General features: G+C 44.5%; 1 protein-coding gene across 1 annotated transcript; it reads right to left on the reverse strand.

Annotated features, from left to right (window-relative positions):
- Positions 1-7,309, reverse strand: RBM15 (RNA binding motif protein 15). Its single transcript, XM_039251113.1, has 2 exons — positions 4,444-7,309; positions 1-373 (listed from the first exon to the last, which is right to left on the reverse strand). The coding sequence occupies exons 1-2, from the start codon at positions 7,307-7,309 to the stop codon at positions 327-329; spliced, it is 2,913 nt and encodes a 970-aa protein (XP_039107044.1). The 3' UTR covers positions 1-326.
- Positions 7,310-26,839: the final 19,530 nt, after the last annotated feature.

Below are 26,839 nucleotides of genomic sequence, written 5' to 3' on the forward strand. Positions count from 1 at the left end.
AACATTTTCCTCAAAAGAAACAATTTATTTAGAATAAAACAAAAGCAGCTCAACTGTGAGCGCACGTTTGAGTGACAGCTACTTTTAAGCTGTGTGAGCCATAAAAAGGGTTTTTCTTTACTTTTCCAGAAATCTTGTGTACACAGCACAAAGCAAGAGGTCATTTTTTTCCACTTAAAACACCGGCATTGGCATCACAATAGCAGATACACAACTTTAAGCTGCCATTTTAGTAAAATGCACAAATACTAAACAGATTAGCTTTCTTCCATCAAGAGGCCCATGTAAACTCCACATAAGCCATAACTTCTCTTCAAAAAGGTCCATTAGAGCTTTGAATTCCATATCTTCAATCCGCAGTTCACCAGTTTTGCTTGCGGGGGGAAAGAAAGGTTATTCAGTACAAACGTTTATAATATTAAAAATATATATATTTCCCCTATGCCATTATAGATGAACACAACATTAACAAGACCTTCCTGGATAATCCAGCTTGACTTCAAAAAGCACCAATAATACCCACTGGCACACACCTTGAATGAATTTACCGTATGAAGAGACACGTAACAAGTAGAACAACAGGGTGGACTTTTTTAAAGACTGCCACTGAGCGAAGATTATAGGACTGAAGATACCCTTTATACTCATGTAACTGAGTAAAACATGTCAAACAAATTCAGAAAGACAGGAAGTTTACCATCAATTTAGGATCAATATATTCTAAATAGAACGTAAAAAAATGAAACTGAAAAAAAGGTGGAGTCAAACTTTTACCCCCTCCGTTTTTGTTCTGTAGTTTATATGAACAATACAGAACTACTCTGTTGCTGTAGAAAGGGGTCAAGATACAAAGCCATTTAAAAATCCACCTTCCTCTGGGTTACCAAAGACAGCAGCTGTTATTTTAAGAAAACACTCATAGAGACCATTGCTAAATACCGAAAGAACAATTTAGGAATTTTACTTTTCAACTCTGTTCCAACCAAACGTATAAACCTTCTTATTTAAAATAGCTAGACAGTTCACTGTGGTTACCTGAAATCATTGTCTCCCTTTAGGGACACCAGACTGCTAACAGGGCCAACTCCACCTCACTTCTCTTCTTGCCCTCACACCTAACTGCTCTCTCAAAACCAAACACTGTGGCAGAGACAGAAAAAAAAGTTCCGAAATTCTCTCCCAAACTTTTCACATAAAAAGGTCATGAAGGCCCTCTTCTCAAGAGGAGATCCTAATTCGGTTACCACAGAGATTTTGGTGAGTGGTTCCTGTATGGACCCAAATTGCAGTTCCAGCTACAACTGCATAATGAGCAGTTTCACAGTCTAAAGAAAGTGGATTTCAAATTTTAAAACACAAAACAAATATGGTCGGTGAAAACCTGCTCGTAACATTTTAAAATAAATCCAAACAGTGTTTGACTCTGAAAGCAACAAACACACACCTTATTTTTCTTACTGTACCTCAAGTAAGCTGAGTTAAGGGCCAGAGTATGTGACCTTCAAAATGTGACAAAAGCTTATACTGGCCAGAGGATGGACATTTTAAGATGTAATCCTTAAAGGGAAAACTCTTATCTACAGAGTCAATGTATACATACATGTTATACCAGTAATTTAAATTTTTGCGTGGAAAACACTTAATAGGAATCCCAGTTACAACAAAGTAACATTAAAAAATTGGCCAGGAGCTGAATGTTTGCTTAATTTTCCATAAACTTTGAAGTTGTGGATCTCAAGTCTTAATTAGCTTGATGTTTTTCACCAGTAATACTTAATAAGTCATTAAATAATATACTGAAGAAATTTTCTTTGCATTCATTTGAGCTGAGTTCCAGAAAAATCAACCAAACAAGTATTTTTTTTTAAAGTAAAAGAAACAAGTGGTTGTTATAAAGAACATCCAATATTGAGATTATGAAATTCTGGCTAATGAGAATTAGAAACAAACAACTTTAGACTCTTGCTTTTCATTCCATACTGAAGGCTTAAATAGATAGTTTAACAATATTAGGAACCTATGCAACAGAATGGGCAACACAAATTAAAGAGTTTCATCTGAACAATGGCATTCTGTAGGTAAGCACCAAACTAAACATAATTAGTTATTTCTAATACATACATTTAGAAATGGTATCAAGCCATTGTTTCAAAAACACTGAAGCACAAATTGCCCAGATCTAACAAAAGCCACCATGTCAGATAAAGATTCAAACAAACATGGAGCAAAAACCACAGTACTCTTCGGCTGGTTGTCACATCAACTTAGAAAAAAAAAAAGGGAAGAAAGAAAAAAAGAAAAAGGGAAAAAGAAACACACTTCGGATTAGAGTAAAATTAGATGTCGTGGACTTCACTCTCTAAAAGAGCAAAATAATTTGTCCAGCCTTCTTATCAAAAGATATTCAAAAGTTAATGGTTAGTGAGATTATTTAAACTGGAAAAATGGATCTAGCCAAACTGTACTTTGACCCCATGTATGTGGACTGCAAACTCACGTTACTTTCGGAACAGTGTCTTCTCCATATTCGTGTGCCAAGCACAGGTTTTTAAAAGCAAAAAGCACTAGGTCTTAACTTGTAGGATCTCAGGTATTTTCCCTACAAGCACACCAAGGACCTTTGTGCTCACAGCCTAGTACCTTCCTTCTATCAAAATGGCTAGTTTTTCCAGTTTAAAAATAACAAAACCCTACAAAAACCTCCAAACTTAAAAAGAAAGTTTATAAATGCATAGTGAAAACCAAAAAGGATGACACAGCAGTGATGAGGATTTCATGCTGACATGCATTAGACACCTGTCATAACGGAAAATAAACAAATTACATGACATTTCCCTGGGTTATTATTGGTGCTATTTCAAAACTACCAGCTCTGATAACAGAAAGAAAACAGTTGGGTTCTGCCAGGCTTTCTATAAGTCACTTTTCACAGAATAGAAACATGACCATGATCCAAAAGATCCTAGAGTTTCTAATCATAATTAAATATCAAGGGCCTTAGCTAAAGTCCTCAACATTTAAATCAAGGGAGAAAATATACTTATAATGAACTGAGAAACTAGGGGTGAGGACAGAGATAGATGAAAGAAACAAGACAAAAAAAAAAAAAAAAAGAAAGAAAATCATCCATTACTATTATGCAGCAAAAGCCCTTGTTTAAGAACCAGAAAGCAATATAACCTTCAGCTTTGGGGGGCAAAAAAAAAAAAACAAAAAAAAAACCTGTGAGGTCGGGTTAAATTATTTTGTATTAATTCCAGGTATCTGGGAAATAAAACAATGATAAAAAAAAGTTTTCCTACACTGACATTTTAGTTCTCTGTAGTTGGGACACCAGTGGAAAAAGATATCCAAAACATTTTCAGTAATATAATGCCATCGCTACTGTTTAGAAGTGAAAATAAAAATACAGGCAAAATTTAAAAAGAGCAGGTCAAAGGCATTTCACGATGACTTAAAAAATTTCTGCAATCCAGATATGGCTAATTAATGCCCACTAAAACAAAAGCTGACTTATGAGCCTGCAGACAACTCTTCTTTCTATTATTGAAATCAGAAATTTGCATGGATACAAAAACAAAAACTCCTCTTTGATGAAAAAACACTTAAGTTTTGAAATATGCACAATTAAATTAGAACTGTACCTGCTATGCCTCTCTGAATGTCAGTAAAAACGCCACCACACACCAGTAACTAACCAAAGAATTCTGATTTTAAAAACACCTACTCACTTCTTGCATTCTAGCATAAGACATATATGGTTTGTAACCTACTCCTCAATTTTTACTGAACAGTTACAGCTACAAACCAAAAGTGCATATACGGGATACAGAACTTAACTAATGATAAAAATGTGTTAGAGCAGACACTCGGGGAATGAACCATGTATTTTAAGAGAAATACTCAAAGACCTGATTAAAATAATTACACTGCTATACAATTTACCAGTTTGTACTTTTAAGACTCCTGATCAAATTTCAGCAACACAAATAACATTTCTGGTATGGGAATTATTAACCTAAATACCAATCAAGTCATTTTTAGGTATATATTATCATCTTTATATAGTCAGTGGGCTCTTCTCCAAATCCCAACTTTTCAAAATTTGGGGTTTGTAACTCTGAGGATTTTTTTTTAAGCTCAAGGTTAAAAGAGAAAAAAGAATGAAGAAAAAGAGAAAAAAAGTTACTCCTTAAGAGTGGGAACTCCTAATTAAAGCAAATCTGCCTGCTACCTTCAGGGCATCCCTTTCACTTAAAATAATAGCTAAACTGTCCTGACTTCTATTTTAAAGGCTTATAAAAATATAAAAAAGAGAAAAGCTACAACTAAACAACTAATTCAAAAGAAAATTTCATCTGATGTTGTATCCCATTATACATCACAAAACAAGAACCATGTCAAAGTAGTAAATACAGGTTACACATGGACTTTAGGACGCACCACGGACAATGATCATGACCAGGTAATCTTCTTCAGATTTGGCCAGTGCCTTGGCAGGGGGATCCAGGAACTGCTGGGAGAACTCACAGGGTGGAAAAGCGTGAAGGACCCCGGTGTTTTCCTTGTCTTTGTTGCCCCCCACAGGAAGGCTTATCACCCCAGCGGCCTGCTTTTGCTTTAAATAGGACACAAGGTTCCTAAGTGGCCTCTGAGTAGAGGTGGCAGTGTCTGATGTGGCTGAGGAAGAGGAGGACCTGCTGTCGGAATTTCCAGGCACCGCCAGAAGGATGGCATAGCCATTGGGCCCTGCCACTTTGATGCGTCGAGTTACTTCATCCAACTTGGGCTGGTCCAAACGAAGACGCTGAGTGATCTTGAGCTGGGCTACTCTGCCTCCAGTTGAGCCCTCCACGAGAAGACTGCTAGCCACTTGGAGGTCACCCTGCAACAGATGCATGTTGGAAGGAAAGTTGCTGTTCTTCAACAGAAGCATGCCCTGCCAGGCCAAACAGAGTTTGGGAGAGGCTGCAGCTGCAGGGGCTGTCCCACCATCCTGTTTCTGGGAAGGGGACTTCAGCTTCGAGGAAGCAGTGCTGGTGCTGGGTGCGCTCCCATCAGACCGGTCTTCTTTTTTCAAAGGGCTTTTGCCCTCTGGGGGAGCAGCTGTCCGGTGCTTCCTATCCCGTTCAGCTGATGCAGAGTTTTTACGGTCTCGCTTGTCACCCTGGCTCTTCTCCAAACTACCTCGTCTGTCTCTGACTGGAGAGGGCCTTTCCAAGAGAAGAAGACGGGAAGATCGATCATTGTCACTGTTGTAGCGATCCCGGCTACTGCTCAATTCTGGACTGCGGTCCGGAGAAGGAGCACAGTGACGTTTTCGCGGCCGGTCGCTCTCGGGAGACCTGTCCAGGTGCCGGCCCCCACTGTCCTCAGGAGGCCTTCGCTTCCTAGGCTGGTCTCTGCTGCTGGGCAGGTCTCGATCCCCTCTGTCCCGGTCCAAGGACCAGCCGTCTCGCCTGCGATCCAGGCTATCCAGTGGCTCATAAGCAGGCACAGCAGTAGCTGCAGTCCGAGTGCTGCGTTCTCGGACTGGGGGTGGCGGTGGCACCCAATCAGAGTCAGGATAAAGGTCTCTATCGCGATCTCTGTACAGCAAGGGTGGCGTCCTATCCCGGGCACCCCTCAAAGGGTCAGGTGCCCGATGTCCAAAAGCATCTGTCACCAATTCATAATGAGTTAAGGGCAGAGGCTGCAGATATTGCTGCTGGTAACGATGTTCGGTGTCTGCAAAGTCTACTCTAAGGCGCCGATCTGGGCCACCAAGTGGGAAGCCACGCATGTGGGTCCAGGCAGCATGCGCTGCATCCAGGCTTTCGTACTGGATATATGCCCAACTATCACCCTTGCGGTAGTCTATAGTGCGTATGGTGCCAAACCGGTCAAACTCTCGAGCCAGGGCAGCAAGAGGCACCCAAGGTCCCAGACCACCTACCCAGAGGCGGGTGGTGGGTGTAGCCTTACCATAACCAATTTTAATAGGATTCCGAATTATGATTTTGCCAGACATTGCCAGTTTGGCCCGGTGAGACATGTCTAGGTTCTCAAACTTGAGAAAACCATAGGTACTGGTCTGGCCCCGAGAAGGCCTCTTGATGTCTACTTCTGTAATAACTCCAAAACGGTCAAAAGCCCTCCTGAGATCGCTCTCTGTCACAGTGATGTCTAGGTTGCCCAAGAAAAGCGTCCGGTTAGCTCGCTGATCGTCCTCGGGCGAGATCTCATCCACCTCTCGGAAAGGAGCAGCACCTGCTCCGGCTCCCACCCTTGGCTCAAGACTGTAAGCTGGGCGCACTCTCTCATAGAACGGGTAGTCTCGCTCTCTCTCCAGCTCACGGGGCAAGGGCGGCGGAGGTGGAGGGGGCAGGCGGCCAAGAGCCAACTGCTGCAGCCGGTAGTCTCTGTATCCCAGGGCTGCGCCCCCAGGGGAAAGGGATCTCTGGCCTCCACCTCCTCCAGTGGGGTGCCGGTGACCACCTACCGAGGCCCCGACCACGCTGGCGGACGGAGGATACGCATCTTTGTCTAAAGGGGAGCGGCTGCGGCGCCGGCTCACATACACAGCTTCTATCTTCAGCGGCCGGTCATAGAGCACCAGGCGGCCTCTGGCATGCTTGGCCGCCCGCGCGTCCTCTGGCCGCCGGAAGTTCACAAAGGCTACTCGCTCATCCCCGCTGCCAGAACCCGAGAGATGACTGATTTTGACACTTACATCACCGAAGCGTTTGAACTCGTGAAACAGTCCGTCCTCCACCGCTTCGTCACTCAGCTGGGACCCCAACTCGCTTATCTTGAGCGTCTTGTACTCCCCGCCATCCCCGCCGCCAGGAGCTGAGGAGGCGGCCCCAGAGGAACGTGACTCCCCGCCTCCACCCCGGGAGCTGCTGCGCGACTCGCCCCCGCCCGAGGAATTTTTGGTGCTTGGGGAGCTGTAACTATGCAAGCGGCTACTGGAGCTGCCCCCGCCAGTGTCATACTCGCGGCTGCCACCTCGGCTGCTGGACTTGTCCAGATGAAGACTGCGCCGCGAACCGCCGCCGCTGTCGGTCTTTCCGCTGCTACTCCCATTGCTGCCACCAGAGCCCCCTAACTTCTTGCTCCGCTCCCCGCGGGAAGTCGAGTCCTCACCACCACGGGAGCGTTTGGGCTTGACTGGGGAGCGCTCTTTTCCCTTCATTGTTGCGGGTCGTCGGAGGTCGTCTCCGCGGAGATGATTAACCCGCCGCCCCGCGCTCGTTTCACACAGCGGAACCGCACGCCGCCATCTTGGACTCCGCCGCGGCAAAGGCTCCCGCCCCACAGTCCTCATTGGTCAATTAGCTCCTCTCTTCCACAGTCTCATTGGAAAAAGGATTTGTCTGTCTTTACATCTCCCCGCGCTCCGGAAAGGCGCCCGCCCAACCACTGTTATTGGGTTCCCAACGCCCTAGTCGGAGCACCTCATTGGTTATATTCGTTGTCCATCTTAACGGTTCCTCGCGCCAGGCCGTAGCTCCGCCTCTCGCACTCTAGGGTCACCTGACCCAAAGTCTGGAGGCGTTGATTGGACAAAAAGTCTGCCCTGTAACGGTACTTCTAGCGCGGTAAAAGCAGCGATCCCACCTCCTCATTCCTTTCATTGGTTTGTGACTCCGTCCTTTAACTCACTATTTGGGAAGTCGGGCCATCTGTTCTAGCGTTTTTTCTGAGAGGCCAGCTTACAGCGCTCTCGCGAGAGAGAAAGCGCTCCCTTTTTCGATCTCTTCTTCCAACTCCTTGGGCGGCTGCGAGAAGTTTAAATCTGATTGGATGTTGATGAGGAAGCTGATAGGCTGAAATAACTGTCCATCATTCGCTTAAAGGGGTAGGCCCGTAGACTGAGGCTGACTGAAGGTGAAAGAGTAGAACACGCGCTTGCTGTGCGACGTCACTAAGTCGTCGCGAGATGGTGACCAGAGCCAGCTCCTCCTACCTCGCGCTTTCGGCGTTCGCTCCTCAAACATTTATTCGGTCTCGCGGCGTACTTTGGTGTGCTTCGGACCCTGGAGCCCGAAACTTCTGGGCCGTCCACTTAGTACCTGTATGGGACAAGGGGCTCTCGGGGCGGGTTGTTCGGGAAGCCGTCCCGGCGCGCCCAGCGGACACCATCTTAGTCCCTCTGGCTTCAGGACAGCCTGAAAAAGATGCGGACCGCTGGGCTGGCCGGCCGCGGGCTCACAGTTCGCGAAGTGCCGGCACCCGCTAAGGTCCGGGGTCTCGGGGGCCCGCAGCCGGGAGGCAGCGCCGCGGAGCCGCAGCCTTCGCTCGGGGATCGGCTCTCGGCTTCCCCCGCTCCCGCGCCAGTACCCCCGGGCGAGCCTGCGCCCCTGGCTTGCGGGTGCGAATGCACGTGCGTTTGGATTTTGTGATCCGTTAACCTTGATCGGCTCGCTTTTCCTTTGTAACGCCCCTCCTCCTCACTAAATAATCGAGTCAAGTTTGCACTCCCTGCAGACCGGTCGCGTTTTTTCTGCGGCTTCTCGTACCTCCCGGCGTCAGGGTAGTAGAAAAACCCAGTGGCACAGCCCCCTTGCCGTCTCTCTAAATGAACTTCTGGTCTCCGGTCATCATCCGCCTCAAAACCCAAGTTTCAGTTCTTTCCGGGGACCTTTATTGGGTAAGGCAAGTAAAACACCTGGGCCGGGTGCTGCTCTTCGGCAGGTGAAGGGAGGAAGTGCCAAGTTCATCACAGCGGTAGGGCTTTTGCAGTCTTCCCGGGTACTCTGGCAGAGGTTATGAGAACTCTTGGGTCGATCCTATCCTCAGCCACTTCTCTCAAGGTCCGATATGTAGTAGAGAATGTAACTTTAAACATTTTTCAAGGTAACGGGCAGTGTCCCCCAAACCGGAATCTAAACTCCAAAGCTGGCCTTACCATTAGGACGGCAAGGTGTTTAGCCCTGCATTAGCCGTCCTCTTTCTGGATAATCTTGAGGAAGGTGAATGTGAATTTTTACCCTTAATTTGATCAAAGAAGCTTGAAAGAAGCCTAATATGCGAAAGCATAAAAAACCTGCGCAGACCTACCGGCTGTAGTAAGATCAGCTTTTAAAATAAAACCTGAGGGGCCCCTGGGTGGCTTAGTGAGTTAACTGTCCCCCTCTTGATTTTGGCCAAGGTCTTGACATGGCAGTTCTTGCGTTAAAGCTGCTTAGGCAGCGGGGAGCCTGCCTGAGATTTTCTCTCTCTCTCAAAATAAGTACACAACAAAATAAAACTGAGGCATAGAGCAATGTGTATAACATGCTTCCGTTTGCGGTTTTCAAAAATAATACCCATGCTTTGGTGTAATGTTTTTGTTAACATATCATAAAACATTGAGAATATTAGGAAATTGGTAGGAAGATCACCCTGAGGTCTGGGTGAGAGAGACACCCACCTTTTCGTTGTGTAACTTTCTGCATTATTAAAAGGAAACTTGTTTTACCATGTGCATGCTATTACTGTTTCATTTTTTCTTTTAGTAGCAACTATTTTTGGCTTCCCTTAAGCAACTTTTTATGGAAAAAGAAGAAAATATACAAAGGGAGAATACCGTAAAGAACTCCCATATACCAATTTCAACAATTACCAACTCGTGTCAGTCTTGTGTCTTCTATGCTCTCTTCCCGCTCTCCCCACTCTTCATTATTTTGTTCTGGACTTATCTGGTACATTTCCTGCCCCAGACATGGGATCAGCCATCTCTCCAAGGAGATCTGATTCCTTTTAGTGAGAAATAATATTTAAAGATAGAAATCTGGACACTAGAGATTAAAGGACCACAACAACCAACACGCTGTTTGTAGAAGCACAAAACAAAAGGCTTTATGTTGTTAGGGGATTGTAATCTGTTTCAAGGTTACATTAAATACAACACAAAATTGAAGTTAAGCCATTATCTGATTACTTAATGTAACAGCAATTCCAAATACACCAGGCTCCAGAGTGACTTTGGCCTAAGCCGACCTGTGTAGGTGACTGAATGATCAAAGAAAAAATAATGACCAAATCAGTACAGTTTCTTAAACTGCATGACAGGGATTGAGGGAGCATAAGAGTTGAGGGAAAGTTGAATTCTGCCAGTATGTGTGGCAGCATCTGAGGCTCTGCTAGGCTTAGTGGCTTGGCATTTGAAATACCTGGGAGTTTGTCCCAAGCCACTGCCTACAGCTGAGCAGGAGAACTTGCCTTAAAAGGGGCTACTACCCTGTCTGGTCTGGAAAGGACTGGTAAGTTGCACGGATAAACAGGAAGGGCCTGGATTCCATTACTAGTAACAGAGCCAAAGCATAACTTTGATGTGTGTGTATGTGTGTATGTCCACAGTGAAAGCGGATAATGCCGTTTGCATGCTGTAGTCAAAATGAATGTTTTCATTTCCTTTAAAGCAGGAAGGTGCTTAGGGACATCCTATGAGCCTATCTTCACACATGTGTTTCCAAAGAGCTGAAACAGGGTAAGTGTGATCTATGGTTTAGAGGTCCAGGGCTTCAAACCCTTTTTCTGCATTGGGGATGGAGTTGTTGAGATCCAGTTCAAGATTTCATCCGGCCTCCTTGTGAATGCCTTGCCAAAAACCAAGAAATGGAGTTGAGGAAAAGCCACCAGAGCCCATTCTGGCTTCACCTTTGTTCCCTCGAAGCTGTGCAATTCAAGGGCCCCAGAGGGCCCAGCCCAGCAGGGGAGCAGCCACAACTGGCTTTCTATATGAAGTGCTTTTTCCATATCCTTTAAGACATTTTAGATTTAAAAGAAAAAAGCAAATAGAAATTATGCTCATGGACGAAAACTGCACAATTAAAAGGTATCAGTATGTTTGCAATCAAATGTCTTCCTTCCACCCTTGCTAGGTGTTATTGTTTGTGTACCCTCAGTACACACACAGACAATTATGATTGCAATATGAAATTTATCTCGGGAGCTGAGAGCTGTTTGATATCCTGGCAGATGCAAAAAGGCCTGAAGCTGGGAATTGAAATTATTTTCCCACCCACAACTGTGAATTAAAATGTTCAATTTCATTTTCCTCCATAACATGAGTGGTCTCCTGACAGTGAGGTTTATTTTGTTTGGTCTACAGAAAAAGCATGTATTTTACCCATAGGCATATATTAAATCCTAAAATAGCAAACAATCATTTAGGACCCAGTTTGCATTATTAAAGTCACTTATTTGTGGTTTGTGGACTTTATTTTTAACAGTTTTATTAAGATATAATTTACATGCCATAAAGTTCACCCATTTAAAGTGTAGAATTCAGTGGGTTTTAGTATATTTACAGAGCTCTGTATGTGGTTCATCCTTTTAACATTGTTACAGAAAGCACTCTATCGTAACTTCTGCATGACTAAGCCCTAATATAATTATCTCTTTCATTTATTTAGACATCTTGAAGGGCAGTGGTTAAGAGCATAGATTGTGGAACCAGCCACAATTAAACCTCTGCTCTGCCGTGGGCAGAAGAGTTACTGTTAATCTCTCTGGGCCTCAATTTTCTTATCCATAAAATGGGAATAATTCTAGATCTCTTCACTGGGAGGACTAAATTGATTAAAACAGAAAGATCTTAGAACAGTGCCTGGTACCTGGTAAGGTAGGCACAATGTACATGTTTGCTATTACTAATATATTTTCTTTTTGAAGTTGGGTACGTAGAATTGGATTAGTGATAACCCTTACTTCATGGCATGTAATCATCAATGGCCCATCCGTGGGCCTTTAAACTTTTCATTTTTTTAATCAACAACATAGTGAATACCATTAAACTGCCAATTGATCCAAGAAATAGAATGTTTCTGATCCTTTACATTTACCGAAATGACTTAATCCATATTCCTTATCTAGTGTCTATTCTCAGAGGCAAATACTGTCCTGAATCTGGTGTTTAATAATTTGGTTGGTTTTATGAACTTTAAAGAATCTTTTAAAAGAATTTTAAAGAGTGTGTGTGTGTGTGTGTGTGTGTGTGCGCACGCGCTCACATGCATGCATGCACATGCATGTTCATGCACCTTATACTATTTTATAGTTTTTTAACTTTATACAAATTTATATGAACAACATAATATTTGTACTCCTTTGAGACTTGCATTTTTCATTCATAATATTGCTATGATTCTTTCATGTTATCATATGTAGCTATAGTTTATTTCCATTGCTGTGAAATATTCCATTGTATTGGGGTGCCTGGGTGGCTAAGTCAGTTGAACATCCGTCTTCAGCTCTGATTATGATCTCATGGTTTGCGAGCTTGAGCCCTGCATTGTGCTATCTGCTGTCAGTGTGGAACCCACTTCTGATCCTCTGTCCCCACCTCTCTCTCTGAACTTGCCCCGTTCTTGCTTGCATGCATGGGGTCTCCCTTTCTCAAAAATAAACAAACATGAAAAAAGTATATTCAGTTGTGTTGAATAGACCATCACTTATATGTCCATACTTCTTCTGGTTGGCATATTGACCGTCTTCTGTTTTTGTGCTATTATGAACAGTGCTACTATTGAAGATTCTTAATCATGTGTCCTGAGGCACACATGCAAAAATTTCTCCGGGAAAGGATAGGGAGGTAGGTGGGTAGGTGATACCTAGGAATCGAACTCCTGGATTAAAGCATATATTTAATGCTCAATTCTATAAGATAATGCAAAATTGGTTTCTTTTCTTGACTTTTTTGTTTTTTGAGAGAGACAGAGTGCACACATGCGCCAGTTCAACTGACTGAGCCACAAAGGTGCCCTGCCAAGTTGTTTTCTAAAGTGTCCTTTTTTTCCCCCCCAAACAAGTGGGTATCAAGTAGTATGCCTCTGTGATTTTGATGTTTTATTTCTCCAATTACCAGTGAGGTCGTGTATCTCTTTTTAAGTTTCCTGGCCATATGTTCCTTCATCTGTGAAATATCCATTCATGCTTTTGCTCATCTATTAAGTTACATCTTTCTTTTTTTTATGTTTATTTTTGAGAGAGAGAGAAAAAGCATGAGTAGGGGAGGGGCAGAGAGAGAGAGGGAGACACAGAATACAAAGCAGGCTCCAGGCTCTGAGCTGTCAGCACAGAGCCCAACGTGGGGCTCAAACTCACAGACCGCGAGATCATGACCTGAGCCGAAGTTGGACGCTTAACTGACTGAGCCACCCAGGTGCCCCAGATCTTTCTTACATGTGTAGGAGTTTTTCATATATTCTTGTCTAATCTTTTGTAGAATACATATATAGCAACCATCTATTTCTAGTTTGCACCTTATCTTTTATTAATTTGCTTTTTTAAAAAATGTTTTTCTTATTTCTGAGAGAGAGAGAGAGACAGCATGAGCAGGGGAGGGTCAGAGAGAGACGGAGACACAGAATCTGAAACAGACTCCAGGCTCTGAGCTAGCTGTCAGCACAGAACCCAACGCAGGGCTCAAACCCACGAACTGTGAGATCCTGACCTGAGCCGAAGTCAGACGTTCAACCGACTGAGCCCCCAGGTGTCCCTAATTTGCTTTTTAATAAACACAAATTAAAATTTTTTTTAATGTTTATTTATTTTTGAGAGAGAGAGAGAGATCATGAGTAGGGGAGGAGCAGAGGGAGACAGCGACAGAATTCGAAGCAAGCTCCAGACTCTGAGCTGTCAGCACAGAGCCCAACATGGGGCCCAAACCCACGGTTTGTGATTTCAAGTCTTAAATTTAAATAAATGTTTCTTCTTTTAGGATGTTGTTTATTACACGTTTTGTCTGTTTGCTTTTTTGTTACCCTGGTTTGCTAAAACTTTTTAATCATGAATAGATGTTGAATTTCTTCCAAAGTAAAGGAAACTGAACAAATATGACGATAAGAGATGATGCCACCTTATATCCTAGATGGGGCAGAAGCCATCATGGAGAATACTAGGATGTGTAATAAAATTTGAGTAATACATGTAAATTCGCTAATAGTAATGTATCAATGTTTTACTTCTGGATTTTGATCATTGTACTGTGGTTCTCAAGATAATGCCTTTGATCATAGAAACACACGCTAAAATAGTTAAGTTTGTAAAGGGACATGATGGTAGCCCCAGCTTCTTCTAAATTCTTTGGGAAACTTTCAAGACATGGGTCATTTCTTTCTATTTCATGCCCTTATACTGCCTCATGGTCTGATATGGCTTTTCAAGTTCCAGCCATCAAATAAACACTCTATAATTCTAGCAGGTAAGAAGCAGGAGGGCACAACAGAAGACCCTACCTGGAAATAACTGACTAAAATTCCCACTTCAACCTCATTGGCCAGAACATAGACATATAGCCACACTTAGCAGCAAGGAAGGCTGGGAAATGTATTCTGTATTTAGTTTAGCCAGGCTAAAAATCAGGTGTCTTATTTATTTATTTATTTATTTATTTATTTATTTATTCTTGAGAGAGAGAGAGAGAAGAGAGTCTCAAGCAGGCTGGGCACTATCAGTGCTGAGCTCGACGTGGGGCTCGAACCCACAAACTGTGAGATCATGACCTGAGCTGAAATCAAGAGTCATATGCTTAACCCACTGAGCCACCCAGTGCCAGGGTCTTATTTCTAAGGAAAAGGAGGAGAGAAAACATTGGGGCCAACTAGCCGTCTCTTCTAGTACTACCTTGGGGGTGAATTACATGACACAATGCATGCAGAGCTCATGGTGCTCAGTAGGATTAAATTAAAACAATGTCATTTCGTGATTTCACTTGCATTATCCAATCGTATCCTCATAGTAATCATATGAGTTAGGACAAAATATGATTGTAATTGCAGATTGGGAATCTAAGACTCAGGCTAATTATAGTTGTTGCCAGTGGTCGTAGTTTTTGTTTGATTTATTCTGAAGAAGGAGGCAGCAGAGTCAAAGGGAAAGGATCTGTAGCAGTATTCTGGAGTTCTACCTCCTCTAGACAGAATCTACCTCCCACAAGTCCTGCAATTTCATGTTTAGTGACATTCTCAACAGTTGGCCGCGTAAATCTGCAGGCTGTGGGACAGAAGCAGATCCACTAATGGCCACTGGGGGGGCGCTTTCCATTGTGTCCCATATGAACTAGGTTGCTGGAAATGACAGGTCCTCCAGCAGCAACCTCTCCTTCCCAAAAGTAGAAATCCATATACTCTAGTTTCTCTTCAGACCACATAAATTTTTCGCCTTTTACCAAAGTAGAAATCTGTACAAATACATCCTGTTACATTACCCATTCACAAACAGATAATAAAAACAAAAATCAGCCTCTACTGAGTGCATGTTACATACCAAGCACTCTTCTAATGCCTTCCTCACATTAGCCTGTGTCACTCTCACAAAAAACCCCTGGGAGATAGGTAGGCATATAATCCCCTTTTCTCGGGTATGGAAGCTGAGCTTTAGAGACCCAACATATTTTTATTTTTATCTCAATGTTTACTTATTTTTGAGAGAGAGAGAGGGAGAGAGGGAGAGAGAGAGAGAGCGTGAGCAGGGGAGGAGCAGAGAGAGAGGGAGACACAGAATATGAAGCAGGCTCCAGGCTCCAGTCTGTCAGCACAGAGCCCGATGCGGGGCTCCAACACACGAACCACGAGATCATGACCTGAGCTGAAGTCGGACGCTTAACTGACTGAGCCACCCAGGCGCCCTCAACATATTTTTAAAATACTTAAGAACAATAATATGTGTACGCCAGAAGGGTTTGTGTTTTTTCCAGGCTGTGAAAAGCATTTGATTGGAAGTCATGCTTACATATCATGGGTGACGACGATCCTGGTTCCCTAACTGATATCCATTCTCCCCTTCTTTGTTGTGAACAGGTACAATATTTTGATGGGGAACATTTTGTAACAAGCGATAGAGCTGATTCCATAGGTCAGCACTGTCATGGGAAAATGTATGTAAGTATGTTATCTGCCAGTTTTAAGCCTGGTGCTTTAACCTCAGCAGTTTATAGCAACCAGAAGAGAACATTTCATTCAGTTGTAGGCAGTGTTGAGGCAAAAATTAGGTGTGTTGCAAAAGAAGATGGGGATTCGGGGACTCTCAATTACTCTCAATTATTGGACAAAGCTTCTAAAGTCCAAGGCAGTAAAAGCTTGATTTGCTGTGCCTTGTTGGGTGTTAGGCAAAATATTCCCAATGCTCCCTATGTCAGGTGAAGATCACACTTTAAAGAGCTTCTGATAGTATATTGTATGTAGTCTTCCTATCTCTTGCATGCCCTATTCACCCACCTATAAAAACTGTTGTTAGCACAGAGCCTGCTTTGGAGCCTCTGTCCCTCTCTCTCTCTCTGCCCCCCCCTCCCCTGCTCACACACACTCTCTCTCAAAAACAAATAATTAAAAAAACATTAAATGAATAAATAAAGCATGAAAAAAGAAAAGCAAGGGGAGCCTGGGTGGCTGAGTCAGTTAAGTATCCGACTCTTGATTTTGGCTCAGATCACGAACTCGCCATCCATGAGATCAAGCCCCATGGCCAGCTCTGAACTGACAGCACGGACTCTGCTCAGAATTCTCTTTCCTCCTCTTTCTGCCCCTCTCATTCTTTCACTCTCAAAATAAATAAACATTAAGAGAAAAAGCAAGATACAACTATATTTTTAAAAAATGGACAGTGATTAGTAAAAGACCTCATAATTTCCATAAAGTCATGGAAATACTGTTTATGACATGTATGCTCATGATGTGTACATATAAACATTTGTAGAAGCCCATTATTTCCACTAGATGATTTACAGCTGTGTCGAGGGGCTGAGTTTCCCCAAAACTGATCTCCTCTGGCTAACAGCGGGCTCCCAGAGATGGCTTGTGAAATCTCAGAAGTTAACTTGCATTTGTGTGAGAAACGTTACATGCTAAACACACCAGGACATGTCTGAATCTACAACCTTTTTTGTCCAACTGAAACACCACTGGTGACAGAAGCACTCACATTCCATTAACTTTATAGCCACATTAGTCTTTTTTGTTTATTTATTTTTGAGAGAGAGAGAAGAGCGTGAGCACGGGGAGGGGCAGAGAGAGAGGGAGACACAGAATCTGAAGCAGATTCCAGGCTATAAGCTGTCAGCCCAGAGCCCGACATGGGGCTCGAACCCACGAGCTGTGAGATCATGATCTGAGCCGAAGTCGGACGCTTAACCGACTGAGCCACCCAGGCGCCCCCACTCAACGCATTTTTTTAAAGCATTCTATGTACACAGTGAAAATACAGGGAGAATTGTATGACATGACAGAATTTGCTTGGATGGGGACAGAAATTAGGTACACTTCCAATTAGTCCATGAATTATTAAAATGTACAATTTAAAGAGTTGAGTCAAGCATAAAAGTTTCATGATGGAAGTGCTCAGTGCCAACTCATGGGAGTTACATGTTTTCATTGTAAAACTCCAGCCAATACAGAATGCACAATGTAGACTTCTTATTAAATTCCAAGTGATGCTTTGTAAAGGATGCCGACCTTAATTTTCCTTACATGTAACCTTGGATGCATTACTTAAGCTCTCTGTACATTAAAACTATTGTGAGAAAATGAGGTAGTAATGTCATTATGAATATGTGAGGAACTATTCTGAGTGCTTGTGAGATGGTGTTTAAGCTTCTAAAGACCCCAGAGGTTGGGGGGCAGGGTTGGAAAGCTATATCTGGGATAATCATTAGTGTAACTGGGGATCGAATGAATCGACTTTTGTATGCATTATCTCCAGATATATAGGAGGAATTTTGGCAACAGTTAAGGGTGAAATGGTCTCCATGATCTCTCAGCTTTGAAATTCCCAGATGCCTGGAATCAAACCTGTAGTCACATAGGCTAAAAGACAAGCCCCAGAGAACATGGTTACAGGTGGGGGCTAGACTGGAATGAGGGCCTTGGGCTCTCTTTGAATCCCGATGACGGATGCCCGCAGAGAGCATCTCTATTCCCAGGACAAATGTTTCTCCACAGGGTTTTTCTTGAATGAATTGAATTCAGGGCAGACCACCCCCTTCACCCCAATTCCCCAGGTACAGTGATGAGATCTCTGGTGAAGTGAGTGGCTTTGTGTTTTGGAAAGCCAGCTCTGCGGGCTCAGCTGCTTTGTGGAAGGGGCACTTGATCCAGACCCGAGAGAATGGTCTTTTTCAGTATTGCTTTCACCACCATCATCTGGGGCCAATTCAGTAGCCTTCTAAGCTGTCTCCACTCAGCAACTCGAATGACCTTTCCAAATCTGATGGCTTCCATTGCTCCTCAGGTAAAGACAAAAATTCCTAACATGGCCAGAAGACCCTATTGGGTTTGGCCTTTTCTGTCATTCTAGACTCATCTTGCTCCCCATCCCCTTCTGGCCACCTTTCTGTCCCACACACTTACTGAATCCCCACCATCCCCAGGCATATGCTCCTCTCCGTTCTCAGCACCATGTGACTCCTACTCCCACTTCGGGTATGAGCTCCAGGTCAGGTCGTCAGGGAGGCCTTCCGTGACCAGACTGCAGTTCCCTATTCTAGGCTTTCATGTGAAGGCAGACAGCCTGGGTCTGAGGACCAAGAGGGCCCTTGGCTTCCCACAGGATGGAAATCAAATGCAGATCGAGAGGAAGTAAGAGCAGAGCTTATTGAAGACCTAGAGTAGATATGACAGAGCGCTTGGGAGACTCAGAAAGGAAGAGGAACATGAATCTTGGGTTTGCTTGGGGGCCTACGGTGTTTACCGAGGATGGTGGTCTGGTGTATGTGTCTCTCGGGCATCCAAGAGTTGGTCGAGTGCCGGGAGCCGCACCGGCCTCTCTGGACGGCGGTCACAGCAGGGAAATGGCAGCGTCTGCACAGCTCCTGCCGTGAGAAGTGAAAACTGGCTGGGGCGCCTGGGTGGCTTAGTCGGTTGAGCGTCCGACTTTCGCTTGGGTCGTGATCTCGCGGTTCGTGGGTTCGGGCCCCGCGTCGGGCTCTGTGCTGGCTGCCAGCTCGGAGCCTGGAGCCTGTTTCAGTCTGTGACTCCCTCTCTCTCTGACCCTCCCCTGTTCACGCTGTCTGTCTCTCTCTCTCCTAGAAATAAATANAAAACTGGCATCTCCTTCTGCTACCACTGGCTCATGTTGGAAATGAGCCTGCTGGTATTGACCAGGCCTCACAATATTCCAGATCAGACCCGTATTCTGAATACAGATACCTCGTAAGGAAAAGCATATTCCTGCCTTTACAAGAGAGATTTTAGATGAAAGCTCTGTGGGCGATTGTCAAAAGCCTCTTCCTATGGGCCTTGCAGATCCAAGACAATTGAGCCTGGCCCCGAGACAAAGAGCCTAATATAAAGTTAAGGTACAGATAAGGGCAGAACATAAGTTACTACATGTATCTTTGCTAATTGGTGAAGAATAGCAGTCCCTTCCTCAAGGCCTACATTCCACAAACACCCTCCCTTACCCTGGCAGCTGGGATGAGGATAGATAAGAGTAGCTAACACATAAACCCAGATGCAAAGACTGACACATTTATGGCCCCCATGGTGCTTGCACATTCAGCATAAAGGAAAAGACTAACTCAAGCAACTTAGGAACAAGCCTAATATACATTCTTCCTCTTGTGATTAAAAATTGTCTAGAGGCCTACCCATGCAAAATAAGATAAGTTTGTTAGTACCTTAATCTGGGGGACTGACGTCAAGAATACGGGGAGGTTCTGCAAGAATACTTTTGTAAAGCCTGTTTCTGTACACCTTCCGCTGATCAAAGCATCTTATCACAAATAATTAGCCCCTGTAAAAATTCTATCTTCTGATGTCATGTTATTGTTTGACCTATAAATAAAGACCCCAAAACCGACAGGACGGAGATGCCTGCCTGGTGATCAGAAATCTCGGGGCTCTCTCACTCTCTCTCTCGCCAACACCGTCCATCCTTCAGGGACCCCTGGACCTGCTGGAGCCGGCCTCTTGCAGTCGAGCAAGGGCAAGTGCTCAGGCGTCCTCCATAGGTCACTCATGCCCTGGAACCAGAAGTCTTAGCCTCAAGGTGCTTGGAGTCAGGTGATCTTGGAGACACTCATGAAGACCTGGCCTGGCCACACCTTCGATGTCATCTGTTGTGCTGGAAGTCTCCAAAGAAGTCATCAACTCCTTGACCTTTACAAGGTAGACATTCATTAAGGGCATGTGTAAGTAGGGCTGCAGGTTCTAACAAGAATAAAAGTAGGAGGGGCACCCGGGTGGTTCAGTCAGTTAAGCATCTGACTCTTGGTTTCAGCTCAGGTCAGGAACTCACAGTTCATGGGTTCAAGCCCTGCATCGGGCTCTGAGCTGGCAGCACAGAGCCTGCTTCGGATTCTCTCTCTCTCTCCCTCTCTCCTGTTCATGCACTCTCTCTCTCTCAAAATAAATAAATAAACATTAAAAGATGGGGTGCCTGAATGGCTTAGTCCATTGAGTGTCTGACTTCAGCTCAGGTCATGATCTCACAGTTTGTGGGTTCAAGCCCCACGTGGGGCTTTGCACTGACTGTGGGGCCTCCTTTGGATTCTCTGTCTCCCTCTCTTTCTGCACTTCTTCCACTTTCTCTCTCTCTTTCAAAAATAAATAAGCATTTTAAAAAATTAAAAAGATAAAAGGATAGAGGGAGGAAAAGAAGCAAAGGAGAAAACTAGCTTTTTCTTCGTGGGGTCCCTTTGGTTTCCTCTCCCAGTTTGGCCATGTGACATACACCTCCTTCATGGCACCTGTCACAGTGACAATTTTACATCTGCAGTGATTATTTGATGTGCAGTTTAGTGCCTTTGATTCATATCTGTCTCCCCCCAAGTCTTCATAAAGACAGGCCTGTGTGTCTGGTTACTTAGCGTTTTATGCCCAGTTCTTAGCACATTGCCAGGCACATAATTGGCACACATGGTTTTTTGTTGAGTGAATGAATGAACATAATCTATGGCAGTATTGCCTGATACCCCATAAAATGGTCCTAAGGAAAAAAAGCGAAATCAGTTTAGAAAACACTTTCTACCATATCACCATAGCCTCTACTCTTACCCCCATGTGTCCTTGCATATAAAAGACTCTGGCAAGGGGGGCCTGGGTGGCTCAGTCAGTTGAGCGTCCGACTTTATCTCAGGTCACGGTCTCGCAGTTCGTGATTTCCAGCTCCACGTCGGGCTCTGTGCTAACAAACAGCTCAGAGCCTGGAGCCTGCTTCAGATTCTGTATCTCCCTCTCTCTCCCCTCCTTGCCTCCTCATGCTCTGTCTCCCTCTGTCTCTCAAAAATAAATAAATGTTAAAATTTTTTTCGAAAAGAAAAAAAAAAAGACGAGACTCTGGCAAGTTCTGCTGCCAAGAAGCCCTTAACGTAATTTTCCCAGGGAGTGTAAACCAGGGTCTTCCAGGGCATTCTCCGGGCAATGTTTCTACTCAAGGGAAAGATCCCAGATGCCTGTGCTAGTGCTGTTTCTGGACACAGCAAATGGCAGGAAGAGTTCTAAATGGTTCCGAAGAGGAATTTCCCGGGAGTTAAGCTGCCCTGGCAAGTCTAGGATTTAAGATTTCAAAAATAAAGCCACAAGCACAATCTCTATGAATAGAAGCTGCATCATTAGCTAAAGAATGGACTCGACTCAGCAGAATTCGTACCACAATAAATACTCGTTCAAAGAAAGACTGAAGGGAGAAAATCTTTGGAGTGATAACAGGTCAGCTACTGGTCCCATCTTTTAATAGAAAGGATAATCATATGGTTAAAATTAAAACTCAGGTATGAATAGAAGATGTGGAAGCTTTGATAGCTAACATATGGGTTCTTTTGCCTATTGAAGTATAATCGACAGACACTGTTACCTTAAGTTTTAGGTTTATAACACAGTGATTCAAAATGTATGGGTATTTTAACTAGCTAGTTAGTGAGGCTGGTGGCATGATAAACCACAGGGCTCACAGGGTATTAGCCAGTAACTGGATTTAAGGAGGTACCACTAACACTCAGAAGGTACATAAATACTGATCTTCACCTGTCGGTTTGGTGATAAACATTTTGTCAACTGCTATTTGTTCTAGGATTTAACATTGACTTCCTTTTTGTCAAATCCAATGTTTTCATTTTTTTCCACCAGTGTTCACCTTCCTTGATCTTTTGGCATCTTTTTGACAATGTTCCACAGCCCTCCTTCTTGAAATCCTCTCTGCCTTTGTTTCTGTGGCCTGCACTCTCAATTCAATTGCATTTTAACCAATATTTATTGATCATCTGCGATGTGCCAGACACTAGGCTATCATCATTCATTTATTAACTCATGCATCAACATTAATTGAGTTTCTACTGGATATCGGGCCCCGTGCCAGTGACTGAGCTACACAGATGGACAAGATAGAGTTCTGATCTAAGGAGCTGCATAGCCTGGCAGAAGGAGATGCTAACAGATCATGGAATGACGGGGCTACAATAGATGTACACACAAGGGACTGTGGCCCTGGAGAAAGAATCAATTGTGGGTAGGGAATATGGAGCCTCACACAGTGTCTGGCACATGTGAAATCTGCAAAAAACCTTCCAGGCAGAGCAACTAGCATGAATAGGAGATCGCCAGGGAGCCCTACTGGCTAAAGTAATGATTTTTAGAAAAAGCTTTTTAATGTTTATTTATTTTTGAGAGACACAGAGAGACAGATCATGAGCCGGGGAGGGGCAAAGAGGGAGACACAGAATCTGAAGCAGGATCTAGGCTCTGAGCTGTTAGCACAGAGCGCAATGCGGGGCTCACACTCACAAACCGAGAGATCATGACCTGAGCCGAAGTCAGATGCTCAACCAACTGAGACACCCATGCGCCCCTTAAGCACTGATTTTCATTTCAGTAGGGCAGAATGGTAGATTCTCTGGGGACACACAAGGGGTGGTGATGGGGATAATATTTATCGGGAAGAGATTTTTTTTCCTACTGTTCTTATTTAACTGATAAATTTTATGCACATGCATATTTAAAACCACACTATATAAATTATTAATTTACACGTTCAAATTTATACATTTATATATCAAGAATGAGAATAAAATTATTGTTTTCATAATACAAATTACAAAAATTGAAGCTGAAAGTAGCAAAGCAGAAAGATGTAGAAAACACAGAGGTTCTGCAACAAAGCCACTGTGCTCTTAAGGATACTGATGTGAAGAGCCAAAAATTAAGTCCTCCATTAAGAGAAACCTCGGGCTGCACGTAGCCCCAGTCCCAGGAAAAGCGTCAGACTGTTCAAGGCTAAAGCCATCCTCAGACTGCCCTCAGTTCAGCTAATCAAAAAGTAAAAAGAAACATTCCTATGGTCTGAGTCAAGGCTCAAACTGCAGATACAAACTAGCCAATTTCTCACCACTTGCCTGAACCCCACGTGGGCCCTTTGAACTCACCTCATAATTGGCCATTTCCAAAGGATTCTCAAGAGTCATGATTGGGTCCCACCAAAAGTAATGAACACCTCACAGATACTGAATGGTCAAAGCTGTAATTGTAATTGGTGCTTATGTGATGATGCTACATGTACTGTAACACCCCCATCCCTTACCCCATAAAAACCCTGCTCGCTATTGTTCTTGGCTTCACCTTGCTGCCATGACACCGGTAGGCTGGTGAGCCCCTGCTTGAGCTTGTAATAAAGACCCTTTTGTACTTGCATCGGTGCTGGCTCCTTGGAGGTCTCTGGGACTCGCGATTCGGGCACAACAGATGAAATTTAAAAAAAATATTTTTTAAATGTTTTATTTATTTCTGAGAGAGAGAGAGAGAGAGACAGAGAGAGATTCAGCATGAGCAGGGGAGGGTCAGAGAGAGAGGGAGACACAGAATCTGAAACAGGCTCCAGGCTCTGAGCTAGCTGTCAGCACAGAGCCGGACGCAAGGCTCGAACCTGAACTGTGAGATTGTGACCTGAGTCAAAGCCGGACACTTAACCGACTGAGCTACCCAGGCACCCCAGAAATTTTTACGTTTAACAAAAAGGGTGGCAGAATATTGGTTTGCCAAGGACTGTATCCTGTCTGAATCAAAATCACCTGGAGAGTCTCATTTTAAAAAGCAAATTCCTGGGGGCCCTGGATGGCTCAGTCAGTTAAGCATCTGACTTCAGTTAAGCGTCATGATTTCTGCTCAGGGCATGATCTCACAGTTTGCAAGTCCGAGCCCTGCATTGGGCTCTGTGCTGACAGCTCAGAGCCTGGAGCCTGCTTTGGATTCTGTGTCTCCCTCTCTCTCTGCCCCTCCCTTGCTCAGGCTCTCTCTTTCTCTCTCAAATAAACAAATTTTTTTATTAAAAAAAAAAAGCAAATTCCTGTTCAGCAGGCTGGAGACCCAGAAGGACCGACTTTTGAGTTTGAGTCAGAAGGCAGGAAAAGACTAGTGTCCCAGGTCAATGAATCAGGCGGGAGGGGCTGCTTTTTACTTAGCCTTTCTGTTCTATTCAGATCTTGGATTGACTAGATGAGGGCCATTCACATTAGAGGGAGACAACCTGTTTTGCTCAGTCTACCAATTCAAATGTTAATCTTCTCCAGACACACACAGAATAATGTTTGACCACAGGTCCTGGGCGCCCTACAGGTCATTGCAATTAACCGCCACACCATCAGATAGCACGTTCTGAAATCTGAGACCTCTTCGGATCCTTTGGGAGGGAAGGGATTTGATCAGATTACCTGGAACCGGTTTGCAAAGGCTCCCTGGCCATCTCATGGGAGGTGAGTGGTGGTGGGGACGGGACGCAGGGGGCAGACAAGACTGGAGGAGGGAACTTATCACGAAACACACTATGAGGGCGGCCTATTCTCCCCGTTGTTAATGACTCCTGTTCCCCTTACTGTTGCTACATGACAGATGACCCAGTGCTCAGCAGGTTCAGACAACTGCAGATCAGGAATTTGAGAAGGGCAACGCCGGGCAGTTCAAGCTTGAAATTTTGCATGTTGTGGCAGTCTGATGTTGGCCGAGGCTTGAGTCACCTCTTCGGACCGGGTCTCCACCATGGGTCATTCATGTGGTTGGTGTTGGATCCTGGCTGTCATGGGCAACTCCCCTCCAGTGGAGCAGTCTGAGCACAGTCGGAATTCTTACACGGTGACAAGCTTCACGTGAAGAGAAACAGGTGCAAGCTGCATGGCCTTTTCTGATTCAGGCCCAGAAGTCACACAGCATCACCTCTACCTTTTTCTCTTGGTCAAAGCAGTCATGAGCCTGCCCGGATTCAAGGGAAGGGGAATTAGTCTCCACCTTTATTTATTTTTTTTTTAAGTTTATTTGTTTATTTTGAGAAAGAAAGAGAGAGAGCATGATCGGGGCAGGGGGAGAGAAAGAATCCCAAACAGGCTCAGTGCTGTCAGCACAGAGCCAGTTGTGAGGCCTGAATTCACAAACCATGAGATCATGACCTGAGTCGAAACCAAGAGAGCCACCCAGACGTCCCAGTCTCCTCCTCTTGATGAGGCCAGTGGCCAGGTCCCAGTGTAGAAGAGCATGTGGGATGGGAAATATTGTGGCTGTCTCTGGAAGGAAGATATAGTCTGACATAGCTCCCAAGTTCACCTCTTCCCGTCCTTGACTTGCTTCCTCCTGTTTTATATATAAAACTACCCACAAGATATCTCCACTTGAAAGTCTCAGGACAGCTCAAACTCAAGTCTGAAACAATTTATCACAAAATGCTCCATCTCCATAATCTTGTTATTTTGTTAATGTGATAACCTAGACACACATAAAAACTAAACCTTTTATCTTTGCCTTTTTTTTCTCTAAAAACAATTCACTGAGCATCTGGGTGGCTCAGTTGGTTAGGTATTTGGCTCGGGTCATGATCTCATAGTTCATGGGTTCGAGCCCTGCATCGGGCTCTGTGCTGACAGCTCAGAGCCTGGAGCCTGCTTCCGATTCTGTGTCTCCCTCTCTCTCAGCCCCTTCCCCGCTCACACTCTGTCTCTCTCTCTCTCAAAAATAAACAAGCATTTAAAAAAATAAAAATAAAAACAGAACTTGCTACCCACTCCTCTTTTCTTCCTTCTTCACATTGGCTCTTGGATTCTCTTCATCCCCTGCCTTGTCCCAAGATGGGCTGAGAGGCTGCGACCTGACATTTCTGCACTGTTCTGTCATTAGATAGGCCATAGTGCAAAGAAGCATGGCCTTAGGTGAGGCAGCTCTCTGCACTTGGGGGCCCCCCTGAAGTGGTTGTGGGGGGGGCCCTCTCACCACACTCCCCAGAGCTGGAGTGACAAGTCCCTCAGGCCCCAGAGCCCTCCACGCCTGCTCACCAGAACCCCTGCCTCTTCAGTCATGTCGCCCGTGCATACCTTGGTGCTCCTGGGCTCAACTTCAAGTCGACCTTCAGCCAATTCTGTTCCATATCACATATCACGCTCTTCATTTTGGCTTACTCACTGATTACTCCGTGTACCCACCTCAATCTGTGAGGGAAGGAGTGGAGGCATGCCTGTTCTCCAGGATGTTCAGCACAGAGAGAAGTACGTATACATTGACAGTCGAAGTTCAAGAAGATACTTGGTGATCTGTTAACCAGGACCCCTGATTAATGTAGAGATTGCTCAGAGTGCCCTGTTTCCAATTTCCATTAGCATAGCGGAAGGAACGGTTTAGGGAACCACTGTGTAGTTGTGATCCTGCGGGGGGTGGGGATGGGGGGTGGGGGGGGGTGGAGAAAAGGAAAAGCCCATGCTGGCCGCCCAGAATTCACTGTGCAGGATCAGGAGGGAGACCAGGGCCTGGATACCAACCTCATTCTGCCTCGAGCAATAGCCTGAGGTCCTACTTCCCATCTCTCTGTTCCTGTGCATAGAGCAGAGCCGGGATCCTTCCTCATCTCACAGGGTGCTGCGTACATTTAACTAATCAATGCCTGTAAAGTGTTGCCCAAATGCCAAGTG

This window comes from Hyaena hyaena, unplaced genomic scaffold, assembly GCF_003009895.1.
Source record: "Hyaena hyaena isolate Hyena2069 unplaced genomic scaffold, ASM300989v1 scaffold_390, whole genome shotgun sequence".
NCBI classification, from domain to species: Eukaryota; Metazoa; Chordata; class Mammalia; order Carnivora; family Hyaenidae; genus Hyaena; species Hyaena hyaena.